This window comes from Canis aureus, chromosome 1, assembly GCF_053574225.1.
Source record: "Canis aureus isolate CA01 chromosome 1, VMU_Caureus_v.1.0, whole genome shotgun sequence".
In the NCBI taxonomy this organism is placed as follows: domain Eukaryota; kingdom Metazoa; phylum Chordata; class Mammalia; order Carnivora; family Canidae; genus Canis; species Canis aureus.
In genome coordinates, this window is record NC_135611.1 from 22,273,504 (window position 1) to 22,299,169 (window position 25,666).

The following is a 25,666-nucleotide window of genomic DNA, read 5'->3' on the forward strand; positions in this document are numbered from 1 at the left end:
CATACTTCTACTCACAAGCAGCACCTATTCTATTTATTTAGTTTTTTTTTAAGTATATTGTATGCTGAATGTGGGGCTTGAACTCATGACCCTGAGATCAAGAGTCACATGCTCTACTAACGGAGACACCCAGGTGCCTCACTTTTAGCATTTTTAACAGTTCCATAAATATCCAATTGTATGAATTTACCACAACTTATGCAACTAGTACTTAAGGCCCAAGGGCATTACATCTTATTATAAAAACACAAGGGATAAACTATATTTTTCAAAAGTAAGGCCAGGCATATTTATTATACATTCATTATGATTCCATTAAACACCATACTACAGAATCTTTAAAAATAATAAGAAAGGGGGCAGCCTGGGCAGCTCAGTGGTTTAGTGCCGCCTTCAGCCCAGGGCATGATCTTGAAGTCCGGGGATCGAGTCCCGCATCGGGCTCCCTGCATGGAGCCTGCTTCTCCCTCTGCCTGTGTCTCTGCCTCTCTCTCTGTGTTTCTCATGATAAATAAATAAAATCTTTAAAAATAATAATAAGAAGAAAGAATTATATGTATAGATTTAAATGTTAATAAAATATATGTTGAGAACAACAAACTGAAGTTCTGAATAGCATCCTATGTGCTCATTTGTGTAGTATGCATATGAAAGCATATTGTGTATATGCGCATTTCTGTGTGTGCACATAAATATATAAATGTAAATATATATCTGTATATATGTGTTATATATCTGTATATTACATATGTATATGTGTGTTTATATATCTGCATGAATGTGCATACATATATATCTGTAGAGAAAGGTTACACACAGAATTCTTAACATTGCCTTCCTTTGAAGAAAAGGATAAGGAATTTGGGGATGGTGAAAAGGCAAACATACTTTTGATTTCTTTGGGTGTTATTTTCACAACTTTTTGTGCTATTCTCTGTCTTTTAAGATTACACACATGTATTTTTTTAATTGAAATAGTAGGTAATAGAATTCAAAATTAAAAAAAAATGCTGGGGGAAAGTTCTATGTCGCTAAGACGATGAGAGCTGTCTACATCTGAAACTGTTCACACATCTTCCAAAAAACTACACAGAACCATGTAGGACAATAAAACTGAGCAAATTATACCACTATGGCACAAAAAACTTTGAATCTCCTCTAAGTACAAAAATAAATAGTATTTTCCAGAAAGTTATGACTCCCGTTGCTGCCACAAAGTCTTTGTGGGAAGTTGAATATTTGAGAAGACTTTACAAAAGAGAGGAGGGGAATAAGTCTCCTAGGATTGACCTAAAATAATCCACAAAAGGAGAAAGTCTACCTCAAATGTAAAAATATTTTAAAAGTTTCCTAGTAGACCAGAACATTTAAGAGTATACTATTCATTGACATGGAGCTTTGTTCTTTTACCTGCCAGGAGACTGCAGAGAACACTAGATATGATGTAAAATATAACTAGCAGGATTTTGAGTACTACTTTTCTTCTACTATAGAGTTGACAAGTAGGTCTTTAAATTAAAAACAAATAAGCACAAGTATCCTCTTATTCTAAGGAAAACAGCCATTGTTTGGAGTTAAGCTTCTCCCAGGACTTATTAAATGATCCCAAGTACTCTGGCTGCCCCCAAATGTCATTTCAGTGTGTAAAAGATAAAGGGAAATGTAAGGAAGGAGAAATCGTAGAAATAATTGGTAAAACCTTTAAGGGCTGAGAGGTAATTCTATCCTCTGCAGTGGGAGGCGGAGGTGTGCTGTCCTCCTGATGCCCCCTAGGAATCCAAACTGTCAGAATAAACATCTGTAGAGTGTGGAGGCTCCTGCAAAAAAAGATCTGCCCTCCATTCATTCTCTAGGTATTAGTTCGCTCAGGCAGCGGGCTTGCTGGTCTACTCTGTGTCTATTTAAACAGAGGAAGAGGTTATTTAAGAAGAGCAAAATTGAAAGAGGGCCCAGGACTGGAGTACAGTCTCTTTCATCATTCGGTCTGGGGTCAAGAGGTCCCTGGGAAAGTCGCTCAAGCTTGAGTCCTTTCCCTGGAATTCACTCAACTGTAGCTGGCCTGTCCGAGGAGAGTGAGGTTGGCAGAGCTGTGCCTGGTAGGAGTGGGGTAAGCCTAGACTTGATACCTCACCTCACGTAATGGGCCAGTGGAAGAAAATCCCACAGGGTCTCAAAAAGAACTCATACTTGTGCTTCACAAGGGACCCAGAATTTGGATGTCACAGGAGGACAGCCCATCTGCCCAAAAACCAGCGTCAAACTACCAACTATCCTTTCTCTCCTCCCTCCCTGCCTCTCACCTCTTCATCCCCCCTCCCTGTCCTCCTACACAGCCAGGAAGAACAGGTGGGTAGGAGGAATAAGTAAAGGAGTTTCTGAAACAGACTGTGCCCCTCCTTCTGCCCCACCCCCACCGCTCCATTTCCTTCCAGGGTCCTGGAGGCCTTAAACATCAGATTAAGATCCCAGTCCTCAGAGCCCAAAGTCCAGCTGGCCGTAAGGGAAGGAGAAACTTTAGCTTCAGAGTGCAGTTCTTAATAGGACTAGAATGTAGTTTACTGAAAATGATGGAAAGGTTAGGGAATCTGTTTGAGATATTATTTAAGAGCTGGAAAAAAATACTCAACTCGTGGTTAAAAAGTGAGCTCCTTATTTAAACAATTGGAAGCTGAGAAAGTCTAGTAAACCAGTTACACATTCAAATAACTAAAATATTTTAATTCGGTTTAAAAACAACAGCTACCCCTCCTACAAACACATTATGAGTAGACCACGAGGGGTATGTGTGTGTGTTGATGAGAATACTTGGTTCATTGTTTGGCTTCCCATAAACATTTTTAAAATTCGAGGACCAAGAGAAAGTGGAATATCTTACAGGCACTTTCTAGATTTCTTAGTTATTCCTGGACATGGCTTGTTCTGCAACTATTCACCAAATGGTAGGCTTTCTGCTTCTGACCACTTTGCGTATCAACAGAGCCTGCACATAGACTCCACCAAACTAGGCTAGCGGTCATATAATGTGATTGCATGGGGATAAAAGTTGATGTTCACAGCAATCAAGCCCAAAGTAACAGAAGAGTCAATATTTTCATAAGTCACGTGTCCCTAATGTGATTTTGTTTAACGCAAGAAACAGAGTGAATTTAAAAATCAACTTACAATTATCCATAGACACAAGGAATTAAAAAATGTACAAATAGTTTCAAATAGCATTTGATAAGACTTTCATTCAAGATTTAACAAAAAGCAATAAATTAATTTGGCTTTTACATTTCAGTATTTCCCAAGCGTACCAGCTGTTACCTCCTGAAAGTTTTAAAAAGCATTTCAATGATAAAAGGCAGGTAATAGGACGATGGAAAAGAAACTAGTTACTCAACCAAATTTACATCAGATTATTTTAACTGCTGGTAAGTGACCCGCAGATTGAAAGGAAGGATGCCTCCATCAGAGAGAGAGTGGGGACGTCCTTTTTGGAATTCAGAATTGGAGGGGAGAGTTGTCCTGATGCCCAAGAGGAGAGAGTTACCTGAATGAGAGGTGCTTTTGCTCCCCAGTTGAGTTTCTGACTGGCTGTGGCTGACTGGTGTGAGGTCTTGGCAACTTTGGATGGGAGAGTCCCTTCCTGTAGGGTCAGTACCCGATGGCTTCTCAATATTTTTCATCTCCATTTCTTCATGATGTATCCAAAGATCAGGAGGCCTGAGGTCCTTCTGGCTGCCCTTCCTCTTGCCAACACTGTGAGTGGCCCGTTTCCTATGGAACAAAAAATTAGAAGGTGAATGTGAGTGCCTCTATTCAACGGTCTTTCCTCTCTTTTCTCAGTCAATTCAAGTTAGAAGCAGGAAAGGACACAAGAGTGCTCCCAGGGGGGAACCCATGAAATCCAAGAATTGGCAGGCATGTCTTGGCTGCCTTTCGTCCTCTCCCCCGGAGCTTCACCACATTATAGGAGCAGTGGTGCTGAATCCCCAGGGCCCTGGCTGCCTGCCAGAGAGTGCCTGAATCTAGCTTCACCGGCTACAAATTCTCACACAAGGTGACAGTGGGTTAGATGGAGCCATATGCCAATCTTCGGAGCTAGTCATAAGGTACTTGATGGCAACATCTGCTTAGGAGATAAATGAAGGAGCTGATCTGAAAGGGCAAATAGAAATACAAAAGGCCAGAATTTGTGCCAGCCAAGATTAGGGTTTAGAAGAAAGTCTATAGCTCAGCTGCACAATTTAATGTGCTATTTGGAGACAAAAGGCAGCATGAGGACATTCTAAGGAGAATAAAGCACTTGTGCCCTGGAGTCACTAAGTATCTGGATGCAAACACAATTAAGACCCATCCTTTGAAGAGAGAAAAACACAGTTTAGAAGGGTGCTTCAAATGTCTCCTATTTCCCTCAATAAGAATTTTGCAATCATAAATTCATTTTTTCAGGGGTAGTCTCTTTTGGGGGCTAGTGAGATACAAATGTTCCCTACATGCTAAGTAAAGTAGGCCTGGCACTCAACGCCAGCCATTCTGTGCAGTAAGCGTCAGTAAACTATGGCCTGTAGACCAGATCTGCCCACAGCCTGATTTTGTAAATAAAATCTTATTGGAATCCTACTGAGCTCATTTGTTTTCACAGTGCAGAGTGTTGAGTAGTTGTAACAGAGACTGTATGTCCCACATGTCTCACGAAACCTCAAATATTTACTATTTGCCCCTTTTCAGAAAGTTTTCAGCCTCTGCTTTATGGTTCTACCTCTTAAAAAATCTCCACTTGTAGCTTCTATTTGTTTAGGGTAATAAAGTCTCTTCTAAGACAGAATTCAGATAGTTAAAATATAACCTCTGATAGAACCCCAGAGAAGTAACTGCCTTTTACTTCTTCACTTGAAACTTATGGTTTATGAGGATAACTGTATTCACGGGGGCTAAATGGTTCAAACAAGCCACTTCAGTGAACACTCTTTGTGACTCATACAAGGCCATGGAGAGTGGCTTTATCTTCCAATGCTGAAAGACCTTTACTCATATTGGGCAATTAATAAAGGTTTAGTGGTGTGACTTGCTTTGTTTTGACTGTTTTATACATTTTTTGGTCTTTTTTTGAAGCATGCCGATAAGGATTGGAGACAAGGAATGCCAGACTTGATATTTGTTGAGTAGCTTAGTAGAGAAATAATATTTTCTGTTCTAATGTTTTCCCTATAACTACCTACATTTTGCTGACTTTCTGGCAGGGGTCTCACACTGCCTCTGGACAATGGTCTGTACAAACCCTTAGACCATTTTCCTGTGTCTAAAATAATAACTGTGTGCCAACCATCGATTCCCTGAATTCATTTCCTTACACTTCACCTGCACACAGGAAGCAATCTGCAAGTCATGCGCAGCTCTCTAGGTAAGCTACCCCTGGTAACTTCATAAAACAATTTAATGTCATTTTTGCACTTGGAGATTTCACCCTGTTATCTTTCTAACAAATCAAAATGCTAAATAACTTTTTAATCCCAGTGCCTACAAGACTGCCTAGAGAGACGTTCCAGTTCCCAAATCCAGGATAAGAAAGTCAACCTTTTCATAATAACTCAACATTTAAATAGCCTGTGGGGGAAAATATGTCAAATAATTTCTGAAACTAAAAAATAAATTATGAATTTTGGTTTCCTCTTGTTTACACACATAACTCATTCATTCATCAGCCCCCATAACCTCAGTGCCAGATGTGTCTTATTAAAAAAAATTCCACCTGACTGAGGTAGAGAATTTTTGTATGTTGTGACTTATAACCTCCATATGGGAAAAAAAATTATCATTTCTGATAAAATGCATCTACATTTTTATGATGGATTTTATTTTATTTATTTATTTTTTTTAATTTTTATTTATTTATGATAGTTACAGAGAGAGAGAGAGGCAGAGACACAGGCAGAGGGAGAAGCAGGCTCCATGTACCGGGAGCCGGATGTGGGACTCGATCCCGGGTCTCCAGGATCGCGCCCTGGGCCAAAGGCAGGCGCCAAACCGCTGCGCCACCCAGGGATCCCTTATGATGGATTTTAATCAGATCAAGACTTTTTCTGAGAAGCTACTCATCCACTCATGGTCAGTCAAGAATCTAAAGATTCTAAACAAATTTTATTTTCTTTTTGTATATATTCTACAAAAAAACTGTCTACTAACTGCTTTTGTTTTCTATAATGTCTCTTATCAAGAGATAAATCTTTGACCTTGGAGAGGCCTCCCTTCCCTGCTGGTGGTAGACCAGCCGCCCATGTAGCAGGTTTGTAATAAAACTGACATCTGCTCACAACTAAATTGCCTGAAATTTGTCTTAAAACCTGCAGGAACATTGTCATCTCAGCCTTCTGTCCATCTGCTGGTTCTCTGACATAATGACTGCTGCCCACTGTGGTTCCCTAGTTCCTCTGTCTCACCAATGGAATCTTTAAAATCTGTGTGCAGATGAATCCAATGCAATGGATCCTGAAATACGGTCCCAGCATCAGCATCTCCTGAGAATCTGTTAGAAATGCATGTTCTCAGTCTCCGCCCCAGATCAGAAACTTGCACACGTGTATGTGTGTGTGTGTGTGTGGGGGGGGGCATTGTGAGAGGGACAGGCCCAGCAGTCTGTGTTTTAACCGCCCTCAAGGGAAATAGGAGGGAACCCTGGGTGGCGCAGCTGTTTAGCGCCTGCCTTTGGCTCAGGGCGCGATCCTGGAGACCAGGGATCGAATCCCACGTCGGGCTCCCGGTGCATGGAGCCTGCTTCTCCCTCTGCCTATGTCTCTGCCTCTCTCTCTCTCTCTCTGTGACTATCATAAATAAATAAAATTTAAAAAAAAAAAGGGGGAAATAGGATAGGATTCTTAAGTTTGAGAAACACTGTCTTAGTGAATTTGGTTTTGTTTGTTTTTAGGTTAAACTTAGCTTTTGTATTAGATTGGGAATATGTCACATGTTTATCCCTTACTACATGCATCTTTTCTCACAGGTATCAGTAATCTTTCAGCTTCCAAAACCAGCTGTGGGATGGAAGGTCTCTTCCTACACCGTGAATTTTTTCATAAAGGCTCTCACACCATAATCAAGTGCTGGTGATTTTTGTTCTCTCTATCTCTCTCTTTCTCTCTCTTTTGTTATTCTCTTTCTCTGTTTCTCTATCCCCCCCCAATCTATCTCATCGTACTTTGCCCAGAACGCCTTCACAATCCAGTTTACTTACAAACCACTTACTCTTAAAGATTTTCTTCAAGCCTCTGTTCTTCAGGAAGCCTTCCTGACCATGTTAGGTCAGTGTAATCTGAGCATATCGAAGTCCCTTTCCTCGTCTCTTTCTTTACCATTCACCTTGCACTGATTACTGCCTGTCTTCCTGAACTGGCAAGAGGTTCCCAGCATGGGAATTGGTTTCCTCCAGTGATACTGGAGCAAATTCTGTCTCTTTCACTTGTCCCACATCACTCATTGTCTTAGAACACTTATTCATTGAACATTTACTGAATACTGAGTGTGTGTCAAGAAATTTGCTAAGCACTAGAAATGCAAATACAGGTGAGACAGTGGGAGTTGATAAATGAGTGAAAAATGGCATGGCTACTGTGAATTTCTGCATTGTTGGAGTAAGGAGCAGGCCCAGGGACTGGCAGTTGGTAAAAGCTGAAAAAGTAAAGGGACCAAATCATAGGAGGCCTTAGCTCCAACAGAAACATTTTTAATACTATCTAGAAGTTGTGAGAAATTGTAGAAAAATCTTTAGCTCCCGAGTTAACATTAATCAGATTTGTTACTTTGTATCATGCAGATCCCATCCTAAGCACATACTAATAACCTGAATTAAATAATAAGAATTTTTCATTATCACCTTGGAAGGATTTTTTGCAAGATTCTCTGATTCTTTATTGGCCTCTCTGTTTCTTACTTTGCACCTAACCTATTGCTATAAGAGAAGTTTGCTTCCTTTTCACTTTTAATTAATATGCTTGGGATGTGAAGGTATAAACACCAACATTGGGTTAGTAACCGTTTTATTCAAGACCCTGCCCTTTGAAGTTCTAAAATACTACTCTCATCTCATAGATTATTTTGCCATATTGTAATAAATTATTAAATCCCCTTCTGCTCAAGGCATCCTCTGCTCAAGTTGTTTATAGGAAGCAGGCAAATAGCTCTGTACTAATTTTCCTGATCAGATAGAAAGCACCCAAGATCTGACAGGAGGTTGAAGCAAGGGCAGTTTGCTTCACTGAGAATTTACAGAAGTCTTCAGAAAGAAAGAAGCCCTGAACAGAGTATGAAGAATGATTCAAGGTAACCAGGAAAAAATCTATTGGGATGTATAATAAGTACCTGCCCTACTTCTTCCTTGCAAATCTTTCCCAAAGGTTTCCAGCTTCCTAATTCTCTATATTGATTATTTTTATTTTCCAAACTGCTATTAAAAGCAAAAATAAACAAAAGAACAACAACAACCACAAAAACAAAAAGCTTGTATTGGAATCCCAGGGAACATGTGTCCTAGAAATTCAAATAAACCTACATTTTCTGTGGTAGAATTAAGGTACATTGAAGATCTAAGGGGTTGCCTCTGTGGAATACTGAAAAACAATAAAAATGTTTAAAAAAATGTTAAAAATCTGAAAATGAGTGAAAGTAACCTAAACTACAATAGATTTAAGAGTTTAAACATTTGATTGTCAGGACTGAAGATAATTATTTTTGTCAAAATTTGAATATGGACTAATATTTAAAACTTGCCTTATTATTTATTTATTTATTTATTTATTTATTTTGTCATATACTTTTAAAATCAAATAAGAGGCTTACTCAACTGGTGACTCTATCATGTGAACTTTGAGTTTTATTCACATATTTAAAGTTAATGTATTCAGACATGTTGATTATCTACCCAGGTAACTGCCTTAGAAATGTGATAACCATGTGTTCTAGATTTCCAGGATATTTTCAATGTTAAATAGTTTGTCGTTAGTATCTACAGATACATTCTAACTTACCATGATACATGTTCTATATTTGGGCTAGGAAAATGTTATTACTTTCCTAAAAGGTACAGAAGCCCTATAATTTAAGACTTCATCAGCATATTTTTCCTATATTATGATATTCTCCTATAATTTCACTAATTCAAAATATGTAAGGGGATTCTCTTCAAAGTACTAAAAATGTAAATCAATAACTAAAAAGAAAGGCAAAATTATTTTTATTTCATATTAATTTGAAGCTAAGTGCTACCACATGAGTTTATAATTTGATAGTACTCCATGGGGAATTTCAGTGTTTTAAGATAGAAAGATGATAGAAAGTATTTAGCCCTATTTCTCACTGAGGAAACTGACATTCAGGGATTAGGCCTTCCTTTAGGCTTAATTAAACACGACTAATTTAATTCTAGAAGTGGAGAATCAGAACTAGAACTTGGGTTCTAACTTGTTCGTGATTTTACATTGTAAAAATAAAATCTTACCAAGTGGGGTGTTAATCAATCAGATAACCACATTTTTTTTAGATAACCACACCCTTATTAAATAAATATAAATATGATAAACCATAGAATAAAATGTGTGGGTACTAACTTGAATATAGTGTTACCAACAGTACACAAAAATATGTTTCAAATCCACTGGATGTAATTCAAGAGCCCCACTGAAACACAAAGACAATTTACATTCTATAGCACCAACAGATAAAGAGATATTGAAGAAAGCCCTTGAATGTGTTTCCTATTTCACTTTATTAATTACATTAAACTCTCATTTTTCTGAGAGTTCCATAAGGGGCATTATTTCTGCCTCAGACTGGAATTGATTTTGCTTTCATCTGCATCACTTAATTCATTCAAAAAGACTCAGTGGTACTGGTATCAGGAGGAAGGATCCTCAGTGAAATCAAGAAAAGCTAAATTAAAACTCAGGAATATCTTGAAGGAGAAATTTTTTTCTTTTTTTCCTCTGTTAACATATACAAACAAAGAGACTGAGATGAACGCCCATGGGTCTGTTGTAGGAGAAAGATATATGAAACAAAATTGTGAGAATATGCCAAGTAGATATGAAGGGACTTTGGGTGAAGGCTGAGGAAAAATCAAAGTGGCAGCACCACTCTGAAGGTATAAATTCACTGTCTTTGGTTTCCAATCATTCATGGAGTGATTTATTCTTTCATTCATTTCCTGATTTTAAAAACGAGTCAGACCCAGGTCTCAGCCTCTACTCTTTTTAAATAAAAACGTCAAGCTCTTCACAAATTGCTTAGCGTGGGATTTAAGACAATTTAGGAGTTTCTCAAGATAGCATCAAATCCCACTTTTGCATTTTGAGAAGACTGGCATTTTCTCTATGAGGACACAACATGCCCAGGAATCCAGTTCGTCAGGTCACTAAATACCCTCCAACATTATCTCACAAGGATGAAAATGGAACAAACAAAACCCCCTGCTACACACAGATGGTTTAGTTAATTAAACTTAGTTTAGTGAATGCATCCGTGTCTTTAAAGCCATCGATGAAATAGGCCAAGTTTGGTTTTGATGGCTTCCCTACTTCCATTTATGCGAATCTTTGTGACTCTGCTTCAGAGCCCTGGCTCACCGGCATCTACCATTCTGTGTTTGCACAGTCCCTTTCCTGGGATGGCCCGACCGAGAGGCTGTTCGATGCCTTTCTCAGTTACAGTTCCTCTCCCTCCAGAGCCTCACTAAGTTGGAAGAAGTGTTTAAGTTCTGTGGGTAATTATGACTTCCCAGTATGAGAGTCAGCTAAGCTCAGTTGGCCTGGGTTCTTGTTAAGCACAATGGATCAGCCCACCAGCTGGCATCAGCTTGAAGACAGGCCAGTCTCATCAATGCAGCCAGATATAAAATTTGCCCTGCCATATAAATAAATTAAATGCAAAGACTGCATCTACACTCCTATGCCACTTTCTTCAGTTTGTACATCTTTCTGTATCCTATTTCTAAACACTTCAGAAGGGTGGAAGATCCCATACAGATCAACAAATGGGTCATAGGGTTTTTAAGGAGAGAGAAACTAAGATATTAGCAAGGGAAGAGGAACAATTATTTGTTAGAGAATCTTCCTCTGACACTATGTGTAGCATATAGTTGTTGAACCAACCATCTATAGGCCCATGCCTCAGGCTTTCAGAGCTGGCGCCATGCCTGAGGCCAAAGGGAAAAAAATGAATCAAGGGAAGAGCTTATTATAGCCAATTCAGTGAGAAAGTACAGCTGAAAGGGACATATCAGGCAAGATTTGAAAAGTGCTAGAGAGGCAGAGAAAAACCAGGAGATTATTGCTGATTCCCACAACCGGTTGACACAAGGTTAATATGCTGGTTATGGATGTTGCTGGAAGGGGATAAGTTGAATTAAAACCATCTTCCCATTCTAAACTTTGATGTATCGTCCTCTGCATGTGCTATCACCTAGAACTGCATAATATTAAAACATTTTTAAACCCCTCAGAAAGTTTAATTTCTGAGTATCAATCACAGCCAGGAATTTCTAGAATTTCTCTTCTAACTACTATCTCCAAACCAAACACTCCTCAGCATTGTAACTACACTGAATTTGGTAGTCATCCTTGCAACAAGCATTGATTCAATGCCTGCAGTCCTCCTGGCTAGAATGGGGAAATACTTTTTGAGGAACACACATCTCCAACATTTGACACATAGCTCTAGAGAGGGCCGTGAATTGGAACCTGAAGAAGTCCAGTCTCTAAATGTTGCTGAAGTAACACCTGCCCCCACTGGAAGGAAGAATCTGGCTCAGAGAAGTAAAATCAAGCAGAAAGGCCAAGTGGGTCTCCAGGTGCATTCTATTATTAAGTCTGCAAGTCCAGCCCTCACCCACTCAAGTTACGGTCCTAGAATCAACAAAAGGAGAGGTTTTGCTCAGGTCAGAGGATAAAGAATATATGGTGAATTGTGAAAGGACACAGGAAGAGACTTGTCAAAAATATAACTCAAGAAGCTGATAGAGCAAATAGTGACCTCTCTCCTCTTAGGAACCAGCTGTTACCTACTTTCTCTGCTGGGCTGAAGAGCGCCGGGTGCAAATCACAGCCACGATCACTACCACCAGCACTGTGATGACGCCGACGGTGATCACAATGATCACAAGCAGGTTGCTGTTCTTCTGAGGAGTGACACTGCCATGTGGGGGGTGCATCTGGCCAATGGGTGGCTCTGGGAAAAGACAGGCAAATGGAAATCAGATTTAGGGAGATGTGAACAGCTTGGTGTTTATCAAGCTGTTGAAGACGTGAAAGTTCCTAATGTTCTGGGCATTCCTGAAGCTGGGGAAAAAAAGCAATGAAAAATGAGAGGAAAGATGGAAGTTATCTACCTAAGATAAACAAAATTTATGTCCACACAAAATCTTGTACAGAAACATTTATAGCAGCTTTACTTAGAATAGCCAAAAGTGGAAACAACCCGAATGTCCATTGACCGAAGAATGGATAAACAAAATGTGCTACTTCCATACAGTGGAGTATTACCCAGCCATGATAAGGAACCAGGAACTGATACACGGTGAAATACTCATGTGCCTTAAAAATGTTACTCTAAGTGAAAGAAGCCAGACACAAAAGGTCAATATTGTATGGTTCCACTCACATGAAATGTCCAGAATAGGCAAATCTATGGACAGAAAGTAGATTAGTGTTTGCCAGGGGATGGGAGGAGTGAATGGGAAGGACTGTGAATGGGTATAAGGTTACCTTGGGGATGGCGAAAATGTTTGGGAATGAGAGAGTGGTGCCGGTGCGAAAGACCACTGACTAGTGCACTCTCGGGGTGAATTTACGGTATGTGAACTATCTCTTTCTCTCTCTCAATTTAGCTCTCTCTTTTTAAGAATTAGCCTACCATACTGAGCAGAAAGTAGGGGGAAGAGGAAGAAGGCTACTTGGTGCTATGAGTATCCCAAGGTGATGAGAATCACAGGAAGCCACCTCAGTGATGCCTGCCTAGGACTACTCTATACACCTTCCCCCAGGCCTGGCCCCTCACCTGCTGTCCTGGGCTCCCCTGAATGAGGTAGTCTTTATGAAAATACTATTTATTCGATGGTGTGAAAGACAAACTATTTGACAGCAATCACTCACAACTTATTTTCCTTTTTTTAAAGAAGCTACCTAAAAGGCGCCTTTAATTTTCAAACTGGTAAGAGTGTATGAATCCCACTTAAAAGCCAATCACTGGGTTTATAAGAGTGTCACGAAGTCCTGATATAAATGTTCTGCAGTGTTCCAACAGTACCTCAGCGTCAACAATATCTAGGTCAAAATAACAGACTAATAAGACGTTTTTTATAATTTGCTTATGTAACGACACCTTAAATTGCTTTCTTGAGTCCTCAGTGATCAATTAGAAACACTATGTTCTATATACATCACGTTATTTGTTAGAAGTCGTAGTGTTCTAAAAAGCAAACATTAGCTTATTTTATTTATCAGCTAGTTTAAAAAGTAGCAGAAGCAATGAGTTTGGTTGTTTTCCAGACCTAAGCTTTGAAGGTGCTTCTTTAACAAGCTATATTAGCTTTCTATACCTTCTGAGTGAAATATTTGGGCCTTTTAGACCTTCAGAGTTTTTGTTTATAAAATGGAAATAATAATACTTATAGTAATACCTCTTTTATACAGCTATTGTCAGAATTAGAGAAAACACATTCAAAATGACCCTCTTAGCACCTGACGGAAAGTAGGCACTTCTATCATTATACTACTGAAACGTTACATAAGATATTGCCTAAATTAATAACCTGCCATACCATTTGGGACACTTCTGGTGTAGGCTTCCAAACTGCAAAATTGTTAGAAATATGCTGAATGTCAAAAATTAACTTCTCACAAATGAATATAATAACCCGGTTCTTGCTTCAAAATCAAAACACTATCTTTTGACAGTTATCTAAGAATCACTGCTTTTTTGAAACAATAGTCACCTAAATTTAAGGTATTGCTGATTCATTAATATTGGAAAAAGATTAAGCACTTCTAACATAGCTTGAATCTCGGGGGAGGAACTCATCAAAAGTATTTAAATAGCACTTTCTGTTAAAAGATTCTGCTTCTAAGTGAAAGAAATAAGATTTCCTTGACGTAATTTTACATTTACTACAGAGGAATGAGGCAAGTAATGAAAGGTCAGAACTTTCTGTAGCAGAGTTTTACTTACAATTTAAAAAGTCATTTTACAGTAGTATCTCAATATGCCCTTTCTGTGCTTAACAAATTAATTTGATTGGAATAAATTAACCTTTTATGTGTGCACTGACAAAGAAGATAGTTGGAGATATCATGGATTTTTATTAGCAAGACTTAGATTTAACAGTTCACCATTTCTGACCAACTTACTTTGAGTCACACAGAGCAGTACACCCTAAGGGCATTTTTAAAACCTTGTAAACTAGAATTTTTCAAATTTCCACTCATTTTTCTTTCCTTCTCACCCAGAAAGATATCAATTTTAACTCAGAAAGTAATGATTCTGGATTCTGCTGAACAGTAGGGAGATTATACTGATGCTATTGCCTCAGAAAGTTAGAGATCATGAGGACTCCCATTATAAATCTTTGATTCCAGGCCTTTATGACTTCCTCATAAAAATTCCTATCAGTTTAAAACTTGCTATTGAAGGTCTTTCATTAATTTTCCAATCTCAATTCAAAGGCTTGAATAATCAGAATATTTGACATCAAATGAGCAGTTCAGAAAGTCAAGTGGAATGGAATCTTTTGATGTAGCTGACCCTCATTATTTGTAGCAATTTGTTCTGTAAAGTTGCTGTAAACACGGAATTAAGGAATATTAAGAATTGCTTCTGGAGGCAATTCAGTGTTAGGTTCCTGGGACCTTCTGGTGACAACGTTTTCATCAGTCAATATATGACCCTGTTTTATGTGTATTTCTGTTTAAAGACGCTTTATTTAATATATAATGTTCATCATTAACGCTGAACTCACAGTCAACAATATTACAACACAAGCTTGAGTGCAGTTCAATTAACACACACATTTTCTCCATGACATACATCACACAGCCTTTTGCATGTAGAACACTAAGCAGCACTTCACTACATTTAAAGGCCACTTTAAACACTGACATTGCCACCAAAAATCAACAAAAATGTGAAAAAGTGGCACTAAATATACTGTAGAAAGGACAACTCCTTTGCACTGTGAGTGCCGAAACAATAAAGCAGAATTGAATTTTTGACTGCTCTGCACATGTCCACAAATGACCATAAAAGCACCACAGTTACTGATTTTGGTGTGTAAAAATAGATTTTAGCAGTAGGTGAATTCCCAAATGCAGAATTTGCGAGAAATGACAATCAGCCCTATATCTGAGCACATCATAAGAATACTCCAACAGGTAAGAGTTCTGAACGACAGCTGGACTCCAGAAGAGGCAAGATGACACTCTATTGGGCTTCAGAGGGGAAGCCAATGATGTAATTCAGAGATTTGCAAATATTCTCTAGAACACTGTGATTATTTCATGAGATAACGTAACACACCAGCCACAAGCCCTGGCACAGAGTTGGCACTCAATAGACATTATGATGTCGTTCAACATAATTCATTCTATGTGATCTTTTTAAATTAACAAAAAATATATTGTCTTAATGCATCTTTTCCTGGTGTTACTATAATAGCTCGGGTATCCAGTGTCTGAGTAATCAAAGATCTAGATGTGTTTCATTAAAATCAGTAAGGAGAGAATTAGATTTTTAAAAGTCACACAGGCACATTTTTTATTTTCATGATGTTTGGTTATTATAAAAGGTTTCAACCTTTCTCTACTAAATTAAATAAAAACAAATATTTCATAATCAGATGTGCCTAAAGTCTTCGTATAATTGGAAAATTGGTTTTGTGAAATAATAATGTCTTTAATTTTTATAGTACTTGGGAGAGAACAGATCCAATGACTGCTTGGGGACTGGACTTCCTTCCTACAATTGCAGTCTTTTCTGATAACAGTTTTGTTATTAGAACACTTTGAGCTCAACATATGTCTCAATAATTTTACAGGTCTTTGAATTTGAACAGAAATTCCTATGGCATTGAATATTTCAAAGCATCTCCTGCTGAAATAAGGTGCTATATAGTCAATCAACTGGAAGAAATTTCACAGATAATCTAGCCCAATGTTCCCTACAATGAAATATTAATCAGCATTATGGGGTGGGGAGGAAGTTCCTTGGTCAATTAAGTTGGAAAACATATTTCTTTTCTCAAATCTCAGAATTTTGAACATGCTAATGTGAACTGTGAATTGCCAGGAAAGATAGGGCAGGAATGGTAAAGAATATACCCAATTATTCTAGAAAAAATATTGAAGATCCAGTTAGGTGCTGGTGATACGATGCTGTGATAAAAACATGGATGGACCTTGAGGGCAGTATGCTAATGAAATAAATCAGACCAAGAAAGACAAATGCTTTATGATATCACTTATATGTGGAATCTGAAAAAGCCAAACTCATAGAAACAGAAAATCAAATGGTGGTTACCAAGACTGGAGGTTGGGAGAAATGGGGAGATGTTGGCCAAAGGGTGTAAATTTCCAGTTACTAGTTGAATAAATTCTGGTGTTACAATGTACATCATGGTGATTATAGTTAATAATACTGTACTATGTACTTGAAAGTTGCTCAGAGTGTAGATATTAATTTTTTCCGCTAAAAATGGTAATTATGGGATATGATGAGGGTGTCAGCTAAGGCTATGATGCTGATTGTCTTGAGATATAGAAGTGTATCAAATTAATACATTGTACACCTTAAACTTAGACAATGCTAAATGTCTATTATACCTCGGTAAATCTGGGGGAGAAAATTCATGAAAGGATTCAAGCAGGATAAAAAAACCCAATATATATTAAATGACTCATCTTTTCCATTCCTAAAACAGGTACCTTGTCTGGATCATTGTGAGCTGAATAGAATGTCAGGTTACTTCTCACCTGGGATCAACCCACAACTGTTTGAAGGGAGCTGTGAAACAAACTAAACAAATCATGAAGCAAATAAATATAAGATTACAACTATAATTGGTAATTTTAAAAAGTAGAGTTCAGGGAACCTGGGTATCTCAGTAGGCTAAGCATCTGCCTTCAGCTTAGGTCATGATCCTGGGGTCCTGGGATTGAGCCCCACATCAGGCTCCCTGCTCAGGTGGAGTCTGCTTCTCCTCCCTCTGCCCCTCTCCCCTGCTCATGATCTCTCTCTTTCAAATAAATAAAACATATTTAAAAAAAATATAGTTCAAGAGAAAGATGTAGTTGAAAAAATAATAGTCCTTGGAGGAGGAAGGTGGTCATAATGAAAGACCTCCTTAGAGAAGTAACATTTAGGCAGAATCATGGGGTATCCTAGGAGTTAGCTCCTGTTTCTTTATAAGCAAACTGAGAGCAGATCATGTGTCTGGAACACTGGGAGCAAAAGGGAAGTGGCACAAAATGGGGCTGGAAAGAGAAGCAAGACCCAGTTCACTCAAGAACCTTATGGATCACATTCAGTTATCTTCAGAATGATCACAGACCTCTTAAGGGCTTTCAGGTAGAAAGAAGTTGGTGGTGGAAGTGGAGACACCAGGTAAGAAAATGTTGAAGTTCTCCAAGTAAGAGACAGTGATAGCTTCAACTGAGTTGGTGGCCAAATGGAGCAAACAAACACACAATACAGTCTGAAAGTGAAACAGCAAGGAGACTGCAAGTGGGGGAGGAAAAGAGGAAGTGTCAGGTTTGGACTTAAGCCATAGTCCCACGTCTGAGGTGAGGGAGAAGGCGAAAGACCAGTGAGGGAAGAACAAGAGCTCGGTCTTAACTATGTTAGGTTTGAGATCTTATGACAAATTATAAAAAAGCAGCTAGGAAGTGTTAGAAAAGTAAATCTGGGAGCTAGCACATAGGTGGGAGTGGACAAGGTCACCAAGAGTACAGAGTCAAGAGTACAGAGTCCACGGAGATGCTTTTTCAAGACTAATATACCTCTAGTGTTCGGGTAAAGGGAGGATCTGGCCAGGGAGACATGAGTGGCCCAACGGGGTTCCTAATACCTGACATTGGAACACTTTTTTTTTTTTTTTTTTTTCAGAGCTTCTCATGGAAGCCATTTACCTTGGAACAACCTTTGGGGGATGGTGATCTAGATCAGTGGTTTCTAACTGGAGAGTGATTCTGCTTCCCCAGGGGAATTGTGGCAAAGTCTAGAGACGATTTTGGTTGTTACAACATGGTAGAGGGGAAATACTCCTGGCATCCAGTGTATGAAGGCCAGGGATCCTATATTGCATTAGGCAGGCCCCACAACAAAGAATTACCCAGTCTCAAATGGCAATAGTTCTGAGGTTGAGAAACCTTGATCTAGCTTAACCCTTTCTATGTTCAGATGAAAAACTGAGACCCTGAGACTTTAAGTGACTTGATTCATACACTCCTAATCCCTAGTAAAGTCGTTCTAGAACCTGGGGTCGGGATTAGTCTGGGATCTTTAAAATCATTTGGCATAAATAATAGTGGGATAGTAGGTAGGCAGAGCCTCTTGTAGACTAGGCCTTGAGAACCTGGACCACTCCAATTATCTATCAGGGAAACAACACGAAGTTCTATTTCTGGACTTTTCCTTTGACATTAAGGTGTTGGTTCAATGTCTTATAATAGCTTGCCAGCCTCAGAATGATCATTTCATGCAAATTTGGAAGACCTCTAATGCAGACTGCATTTAGATTAGTCAAAATGTTATAGAGGTTTGAAAATAATAAAACAAAATTTTTCAAAAGTAGGGGGCAAATCATGACCTTTTGTCCTGAACACACAGCGTAAGTCATGTTTTACAGAACACCTAATATGACTCTGAATATTTACAAATTAATTAATAATATTGATTTTTTCTTAAGATTTTATTTATTTATTCATGAGAGACACAGAGAGAGAGGCAGAGACACAGGCAGAGGGAGAAGCAGGCTCCACGCAGGGAACCCGATGTGGGACTCGATTTCAGGACTCTGGGATCACCACCTGAGCCAAAGGCAGATGCTCAACCCCTGGCTGCCCAGGTGTCCCAATAATATTGATTTTTTAAATAATATTTCACCAAGGCATCCTAGGAGTTAGCTCCTGTTTCTTTGTAAGGGAACTGAGAGCAGATCACGTGTCTGGAACACTGGAACCTATCAAACTTCATTTGGTTTTTAAAGGATGGGATCAATATAACAACATATGTGTAGGGATCGTAGATCTCTTAGCCAAAACTACTAATTTCACAAATTACAGGAAGAACCACCGACGAAAAGAAATTGGTGGTCTATCTTCCCCAATGGGAAAAGCAGGACTGAAGTAATTGTCACCACTGTTGTTCTAATTCATACAAATATAAACTACAAGATCACATTTTCAGAAGTTGAAGATTTTTCCGCTTTAAGAATGTGGACCATAAAAATGAATGGACCATAAAAGTAAAATACTAGCATATCGGCACATAATAGTTTTGATTCTACCTGCCATCAGAAAATTATTTAGGATGCCTCTTCGGTTTCCTCAGCTTAATTAAGGGCCTCCAACTACAAGAGTAAACATGAACTATAGCTTTGTTTTTCTTTATTTGAATTCCAAGAGTGCATTTTTAAGACAGTGGCGCCCTGTAAGAGAAAGTAAGCGAGGGGATCCCTGGGGGGCTCAGCGGTTGAGCATCTGCCTTCTGCCCAGGGTGTGACCCTGGAGTCCTGGGATCGAGTCCCGTGTCAAGCTCCCCGAAGGGAGCCTGCTTCTCCCTCTGCCTGTGTCTCTGCCACTCTCTCTATGTCTCTCAAGAATAAATAAATAAAATCTTAAAAAAAAAGAAAGTGATTAGTGAGGTCTAAATTTATTTGCAAGTAGCCTGAGGTATCCTGACAATAAGCCATTATTCTATTATAATTCTTTGAAGGATGAATCCAGGAATTGCAGGGAGAAATAGGAAAACTTTGAAACTCTGTCACTCTAAGAGGAGCTGTATGAAATTTTCCTTGGTTATGAGGTTCAAAAACCAGATTTTAAAATGCTTTTCTTGGTGTAGCCTGGGGAAGGTGGAGTTGATCAGACAAGCTTCATTTATACATCGACTTGGAAGTTATACCCCCTTCTTAAGGCCTAAGACATTAGCAGAACTTTAATTGGGAAGGTTGGGCTTTTCAAGGTGCCTTAGCTGATTTGCTTGTAATAACCTAAGCTAAAAAAAAAATAATAATAACCTAAGCTAAAGTCAAATTACATATTTACTATCATTTGTCAGTTAACAAAATAGAATGGGAAATATTCTATTCATTCATTTTCCCTCCACCATCCATGTCTCTCAGAGGTTATCAATTCACCTTAATTAGTCAAGTAGCCTGTAAGAATTCGTTATTCCAGTAAGGATTCTAGGAATGACTCAGGTGCCTTGTTCATCCCATTCATTTAACATGAAATATCTAAAACGTCATTAAGTGATGCAGAAAATTGAGAAGGGGTGATGGCATTAATCTATCTAAACTGGTTCAAAGTCACTGGCTGCCATTCTTTTATTTTATCTCTATGACTTTCTCTGGTGAGATAATGTATATCAGACTAAATTTAATTACAATTATTTTTCTCATGAGGAATCTTAAATGTTAAAAAGAAATACAATGACATGCTTTTTTTTTTTTTTTTTTTTTGACATGCTTTTCCCTCAATCACTGACACTGCCATTCTCTTTATCTGAGGTCTGACTCCATGTGTAAAGTTGTTGGCTTCCCTGTTAATGTTCAATTTGGTGTGGGATTTCCTTTCAGAAACCTCACTTTACTTTGAAGGTAAGTTCAAATAGTTAATACCAAACTTCTAGGAATGCCTGGGTCACTCAGCGGTTAAGCCTCTGACTCAGGTTGTGATCCCGGGGTCCTGGGATCGAGTCCCGCATCAGGCTCCACACAGGGAGCTTGTTTCTCCCTCTGCCTGTGTCTCTGCTTCTCTCTCTCTGTCTCTCATGAATAAATAAATAAAATCTTAAAAAAAAATACCAAACTTTTAAACTCGATCCAAAATTAGGATTGCTGGATTTAAGTTCAAAATTCAAATTAAATTTTAAATTTAATTTTGCAATGAAAAATATAGGAGGCTTAGTTAAATTTCAATGATCTCTAGTTGACTTTACACATGTACCTTGAGATGCCGATGCACATTGAGATAGAAATTCTTTGCAATATTTTCCTCTCTCTCATATTTAGAGGCAATTAGAAATGATTCAAACTTTACTGGGCCTCCTGTATTTCGAGTTGCCAAATTTGGGATTCTATCTAAAATTAGAGCTCTTTAGTGTGTGCTGTTTAAGAGAAGACATTGTTCTAGGTCTGTGGCTTACACTTGCTCCACCTTTAACACACGTGACCACACTTAGTCGACGGTAGAAGTGGTGAAGGGACAATTTCTCCTTCTCAATGATCCATTCTGACTCTCTCTTAATTCCCTGGCACTCTGTCTCTTCATAAAACACCATTTTGTGCCAGTACAGATAGTCATGTCCTTAGCTGTGGATGAATTCCAATTTGAAACTCTCTGTAGAACAGTATCTGAAAATCAGCTTCGCAGGATGATTCTAAAGGGGAAGATGTTGGTTCCTGGCATGGACTCCAAACCTAGAACCTCGCTATCTAAGGCCAAAAACACTGCAGTGTTGTTTCCCCCACACAATTTCAACAATGATCTTCCTTTACCCTCCCAAAAAGTCCCTGGAGTTTTTCTCACTTTCTTGCATCTTCCAGGAGTGTATCTCTCTGCCTTACCCAACTGGGTAATATTCCCTCTTCATTTGTTGCTCCTGTGGGGGGCTAGTCTTCAATCTGTGTGCATAGCTCATAGTGAGCTCCCTGCATGAAGTGAGGACTTAGTAGCATTTTTAACGGACTGCTTGGATGCATGAAGTGTGTTTGGCATATTGTTGAGACTTAAGATAAAATCTGAAGCAAAAGGATGAGTTGATATAACTTGCACATTTTTGGGAAGGGAACTACCACTATCTAAACCTATTTAAGGAGCATGCTCTTGGTCTGCTTTCAGTACCAACACATCCCTCTTCTCATCTTCCTGCTGTGAGCTCTCCAAAGTGTCCCTTGTGAATCTGAGAGCCTGGAAACCCCCAGAAGTAGGTACTAGCTAGAGCAGGTGTCTAAACCTCAAAAACCTATAGGAGACACAGTGTTACTTAATGAGAGAAGAGGATCTTTGGACAAGAGAATACGAAGTGGTGAGGATTACAGTAATGTGGAAGGAGCATTCTGGATATAAGCTAAGCCAGGTCTGATTGGAATATATTTAGGAAGCTTAAATGTAAGAGATTATACTTGAATGGTTAAGTAAAGTGCATTATTAGTGGAGGAGCGTACGCCTGACAATTAGTAAAGAAGAGTCGGCAGGTAAAAATATGTTCCTGAGTTCACCACCGGCCAGAGGAGGGGATACTGAGTCTTTAACTGGACCATCTGGTCTACTTCATAGACACCTGTGTCCTTTTTGAGAAAATAGATGCATTAGGTTATCATAGCCTATAATAGGAAATAACCACATAACACCCCCGTATTCTAATTTTTCACCCAGCAAGTGACTTTTAGATAGCAATTTTGGCTTCCCATATGGATTTTTTTTAGTAGGAGACCATTCAAACGAATATTTATCTCTTCTGTAATCAAATTTCTCATGAAAATCTTCTAAAGTGATTATATACATATATTGTGTTATTTAAAAAAAGATACTATACAGCAGTAAAGTTAAATGAAAGATATTTGTAAATACATGGATAAGTCTTAAAAAGACAATTAAGGATGAATGCAAGTTGCAACAAGATACATATTGTATGATGTCATTTCTATAAAGTAATAAGTATGCATAACAATATAACATTTAGGGATATAGATCTGTATAGTAAACACAACATTTAGGAGCCTGGTTACATCAAGGAAGAATAGAGGAAATGGTGGAGAGCATGTGATAAGTCAGAGACATATGAGAGATTTCAACTGTATGTTGAATATTTTATATCTACACTTTGCTGATGGGCACACAAGTGTTCATATTTGTATTTTGAATATATGAAATATATTTATAGTAAACCAAACCAAACAACAGCAACTGCAACAATATTTTTACAAACCTATAAAAAGAACTTATATATACATCAGTCCCTTGGGAGTTTGGCTAATATCATTGCATTCTCCCATAGTTTCTGTTTCAGCAAAAGGAAGGACAAGATCCTAGAAGACAGCTCCAGCACCACCCCGCTGCTTCTGTGCAGTTCAGATATTACCTTTGTCTGGTCAGTGCCAAAGCATGGGAATGACCCATCAGAATGAGCAGAAATAAATGTTTAATCTTGAGAGTGTAAAGAAAAGTTAGCAGTAAGGTGTTAGAGGATTCTGAAGAGTAAACTCTCCAGGCAAAAGGTCACGATGACTTCAATTTAGGAAACCGATTGGGTTTAGTTGGAACTATCTTAGCTATCACCTCTCTCTCATAATATTGAATTTTTGGAAACATTATAAATACATAAAACTCTTTAAAATCTAGATATTATATTGTTAACAACTTTGCATCATTTATAAAATTTTCCGTGCTTAAGCTTTCCTGACTCTGTTTTGGGCACTTGTTGACTCTCACTGGTATCATCTTCTGGTAGGATATGCTACAGGTTTGCTAATAACTTTATATTTCTATTATGTCACTAAAACTCTAGATCTGAGGCTCTTAACACGTTTAGTAAGTAAAATATTTGCCTCAGACTCTTTAGAATTAACCATTTAATTAATATAACGAATCCAATAGAACCTAGTTGATAGACTTACCATTGAGAGTGCTTCTATCAATCAAATTTGTATCAACTGGCCAAAAACCTCCATCTCCATGACGACCTGTTTGTTGGAAAAACATATCAGAATGTTATTGGCTCTACAGCATGAAAGCACAATGAAAGAAAACAGACATAAATAATGAACATCTTAAAACACACAAACAACTGAATGAGGTACTTTGACCACCTTAAAGAAAGGCTGAAAATATTAATCCCAGTATACTTTGTGAGAAAATGTTATTTTCTATGTGTGAGAAAAATCCATCATGAATATAAGCTCTTTTAAACAAGATAATTCAATTTCTCTTTGAAAAGTTGTCCCCTAAAAAAAAAAAAAAAAAAAAAAAGAAGTTGTCTGTTCTCTTTTTTTTCCCTTCTAATCTTGCAAAAAGTGTCCCTAGAAGGTACAGCAGGTGCATGAGTCTCAACATTGCTTTACTGAACATCTCAGAACAGAAGGGTGCAGGTCATGACTCCTAGAGAGGCACAGCTCCCCTCTTTTATGCTGGAAGAGGTCCATCCATCTGGCATGACTTTGTGGCAAATTATCATTATTACTCAACAAGGGAACAGCACATTTTGTCTTATAACCGGGTTTTGAGGAGTCCTTGTGGTATGTGACAAACAGGTGCCTGGGACTGAGATATTAGATGGGGAATAAAGAATGGGGTTATGGCACAACACATAACCGTTCTGAATAGTTCTTACAAACACAGAGGGAAGAAAGAAAGCTTCTTTAGTATCACATTATTGGAGACACTGCTTTCTAGTAGGTGTGCAGCAGTTGTAAAAGCAGTGAGAGAATTGAGCCGGGAAATAACCAGAATTGTAGCATCCTCCAAATTTAATTAATGGTGTTTCACCATAGGTAACACCTTTCTCTATTGGTACATTTGTAGAACTGTAATTATTTTATTAGATTTTGAATTCTAGAAGATCTATTAAGTTGACAATTTATAGGAATGCATCTGGGAGTTGAATTTATATGCAAACACATACAAGAATACAGATAATATTCCATTTATTCACTTCAGAGTTATTTCTGAAAGCAGTTACAATCAGTGGATGACATAAAGGAAGCCCACTGAGGCAGTTAGCCACGATAGCATAGGTCGTTTGCTCACATGCATTGATTTTATTTTTCTTCTTTTTCAAAAAAAGATGTTTATTTATTTAAGAGAGAGAGAGAGACACAGAGAGAGCACAAGCGAGAGGGGCAGAGGGAGAGAGAATCTCAAGCAGACCACCCCCGAGCATACAGCCCAATGCAGGGCTTGATCCCACGACCCTGAGATCATGACCGGAGCTGAAGCAAGTCAGACACTTAGCCAACTGCATCACCCAGGTGTCCCTATTTTTCTTCTTCTTTAAGGCTTTCAAGTCCTGCTCTTGTGACATTGTTTGGCATCCCAAACACGCCTCTTGCTAACACTTTCCCAAGATCTCATCATTTTACTTGCAAATCAGTAGTGAAAGGACAACTTAAATCTTGTTAACAGACTATACATTCCACATTTTAAAAATTCGTATCAAGTCAGAGCTGAAGTGAGGATATTGAGCTTCCAACAAGCAATGCTTACATTAATCCAATCACATCATATTCTGTTTTCAGTAAAAATTGGTAAATTTAAAATCTGCTGGCCAGTAACTGTGGATGTATATAAAGCAGGAATTAGGATGGAGGCTACCTATGGGGAAAGGCAGGAGAGAAGCAAATGAAATAATCAGCAATTGTAAACATTTTGGTGGGCTGAGTAAAATGTGGACAAGCCTTTTCCCAAATACCTTGTTTGTGTGACTCTGA

At 38.4% G+C, this 25,666-nt stretch overlaps 1 protein-coding gene across 7 annotated transcripts in view; it reads right to left on the reverse strand.

Moving 5' to 3' along the window:
- Positions 1-25,666, reverse strand: part of DCC (DCC netrin 1 receptor) — a 1,086,625-nt gene that overhangs the window by 61,506 nt on the left and 999,453 nt on the right. For all 7 annotated transcript variants that reach the window (XM_077892657.1, XM_077892647.1, XM_077892640.1 and 4 more), the window contains 3 exons: positions 23,858-23,923; positions 12,033-12,195; positions 3,533-3,759 (listed from right to left, as the gene is read on the reverse strand). In XM_077892657.1, coding sequence (XP_077748783.1) covers positions 3,533-3,759; positions 12,033-12,195; positions 23,858-23,923 — 456 coding nt within the window. The remainder of the gene's footprint in view (positions 1-3,532; positions 3,760-12,032; positions 12,196-23,857; positions 23,924-25,666) is intronic.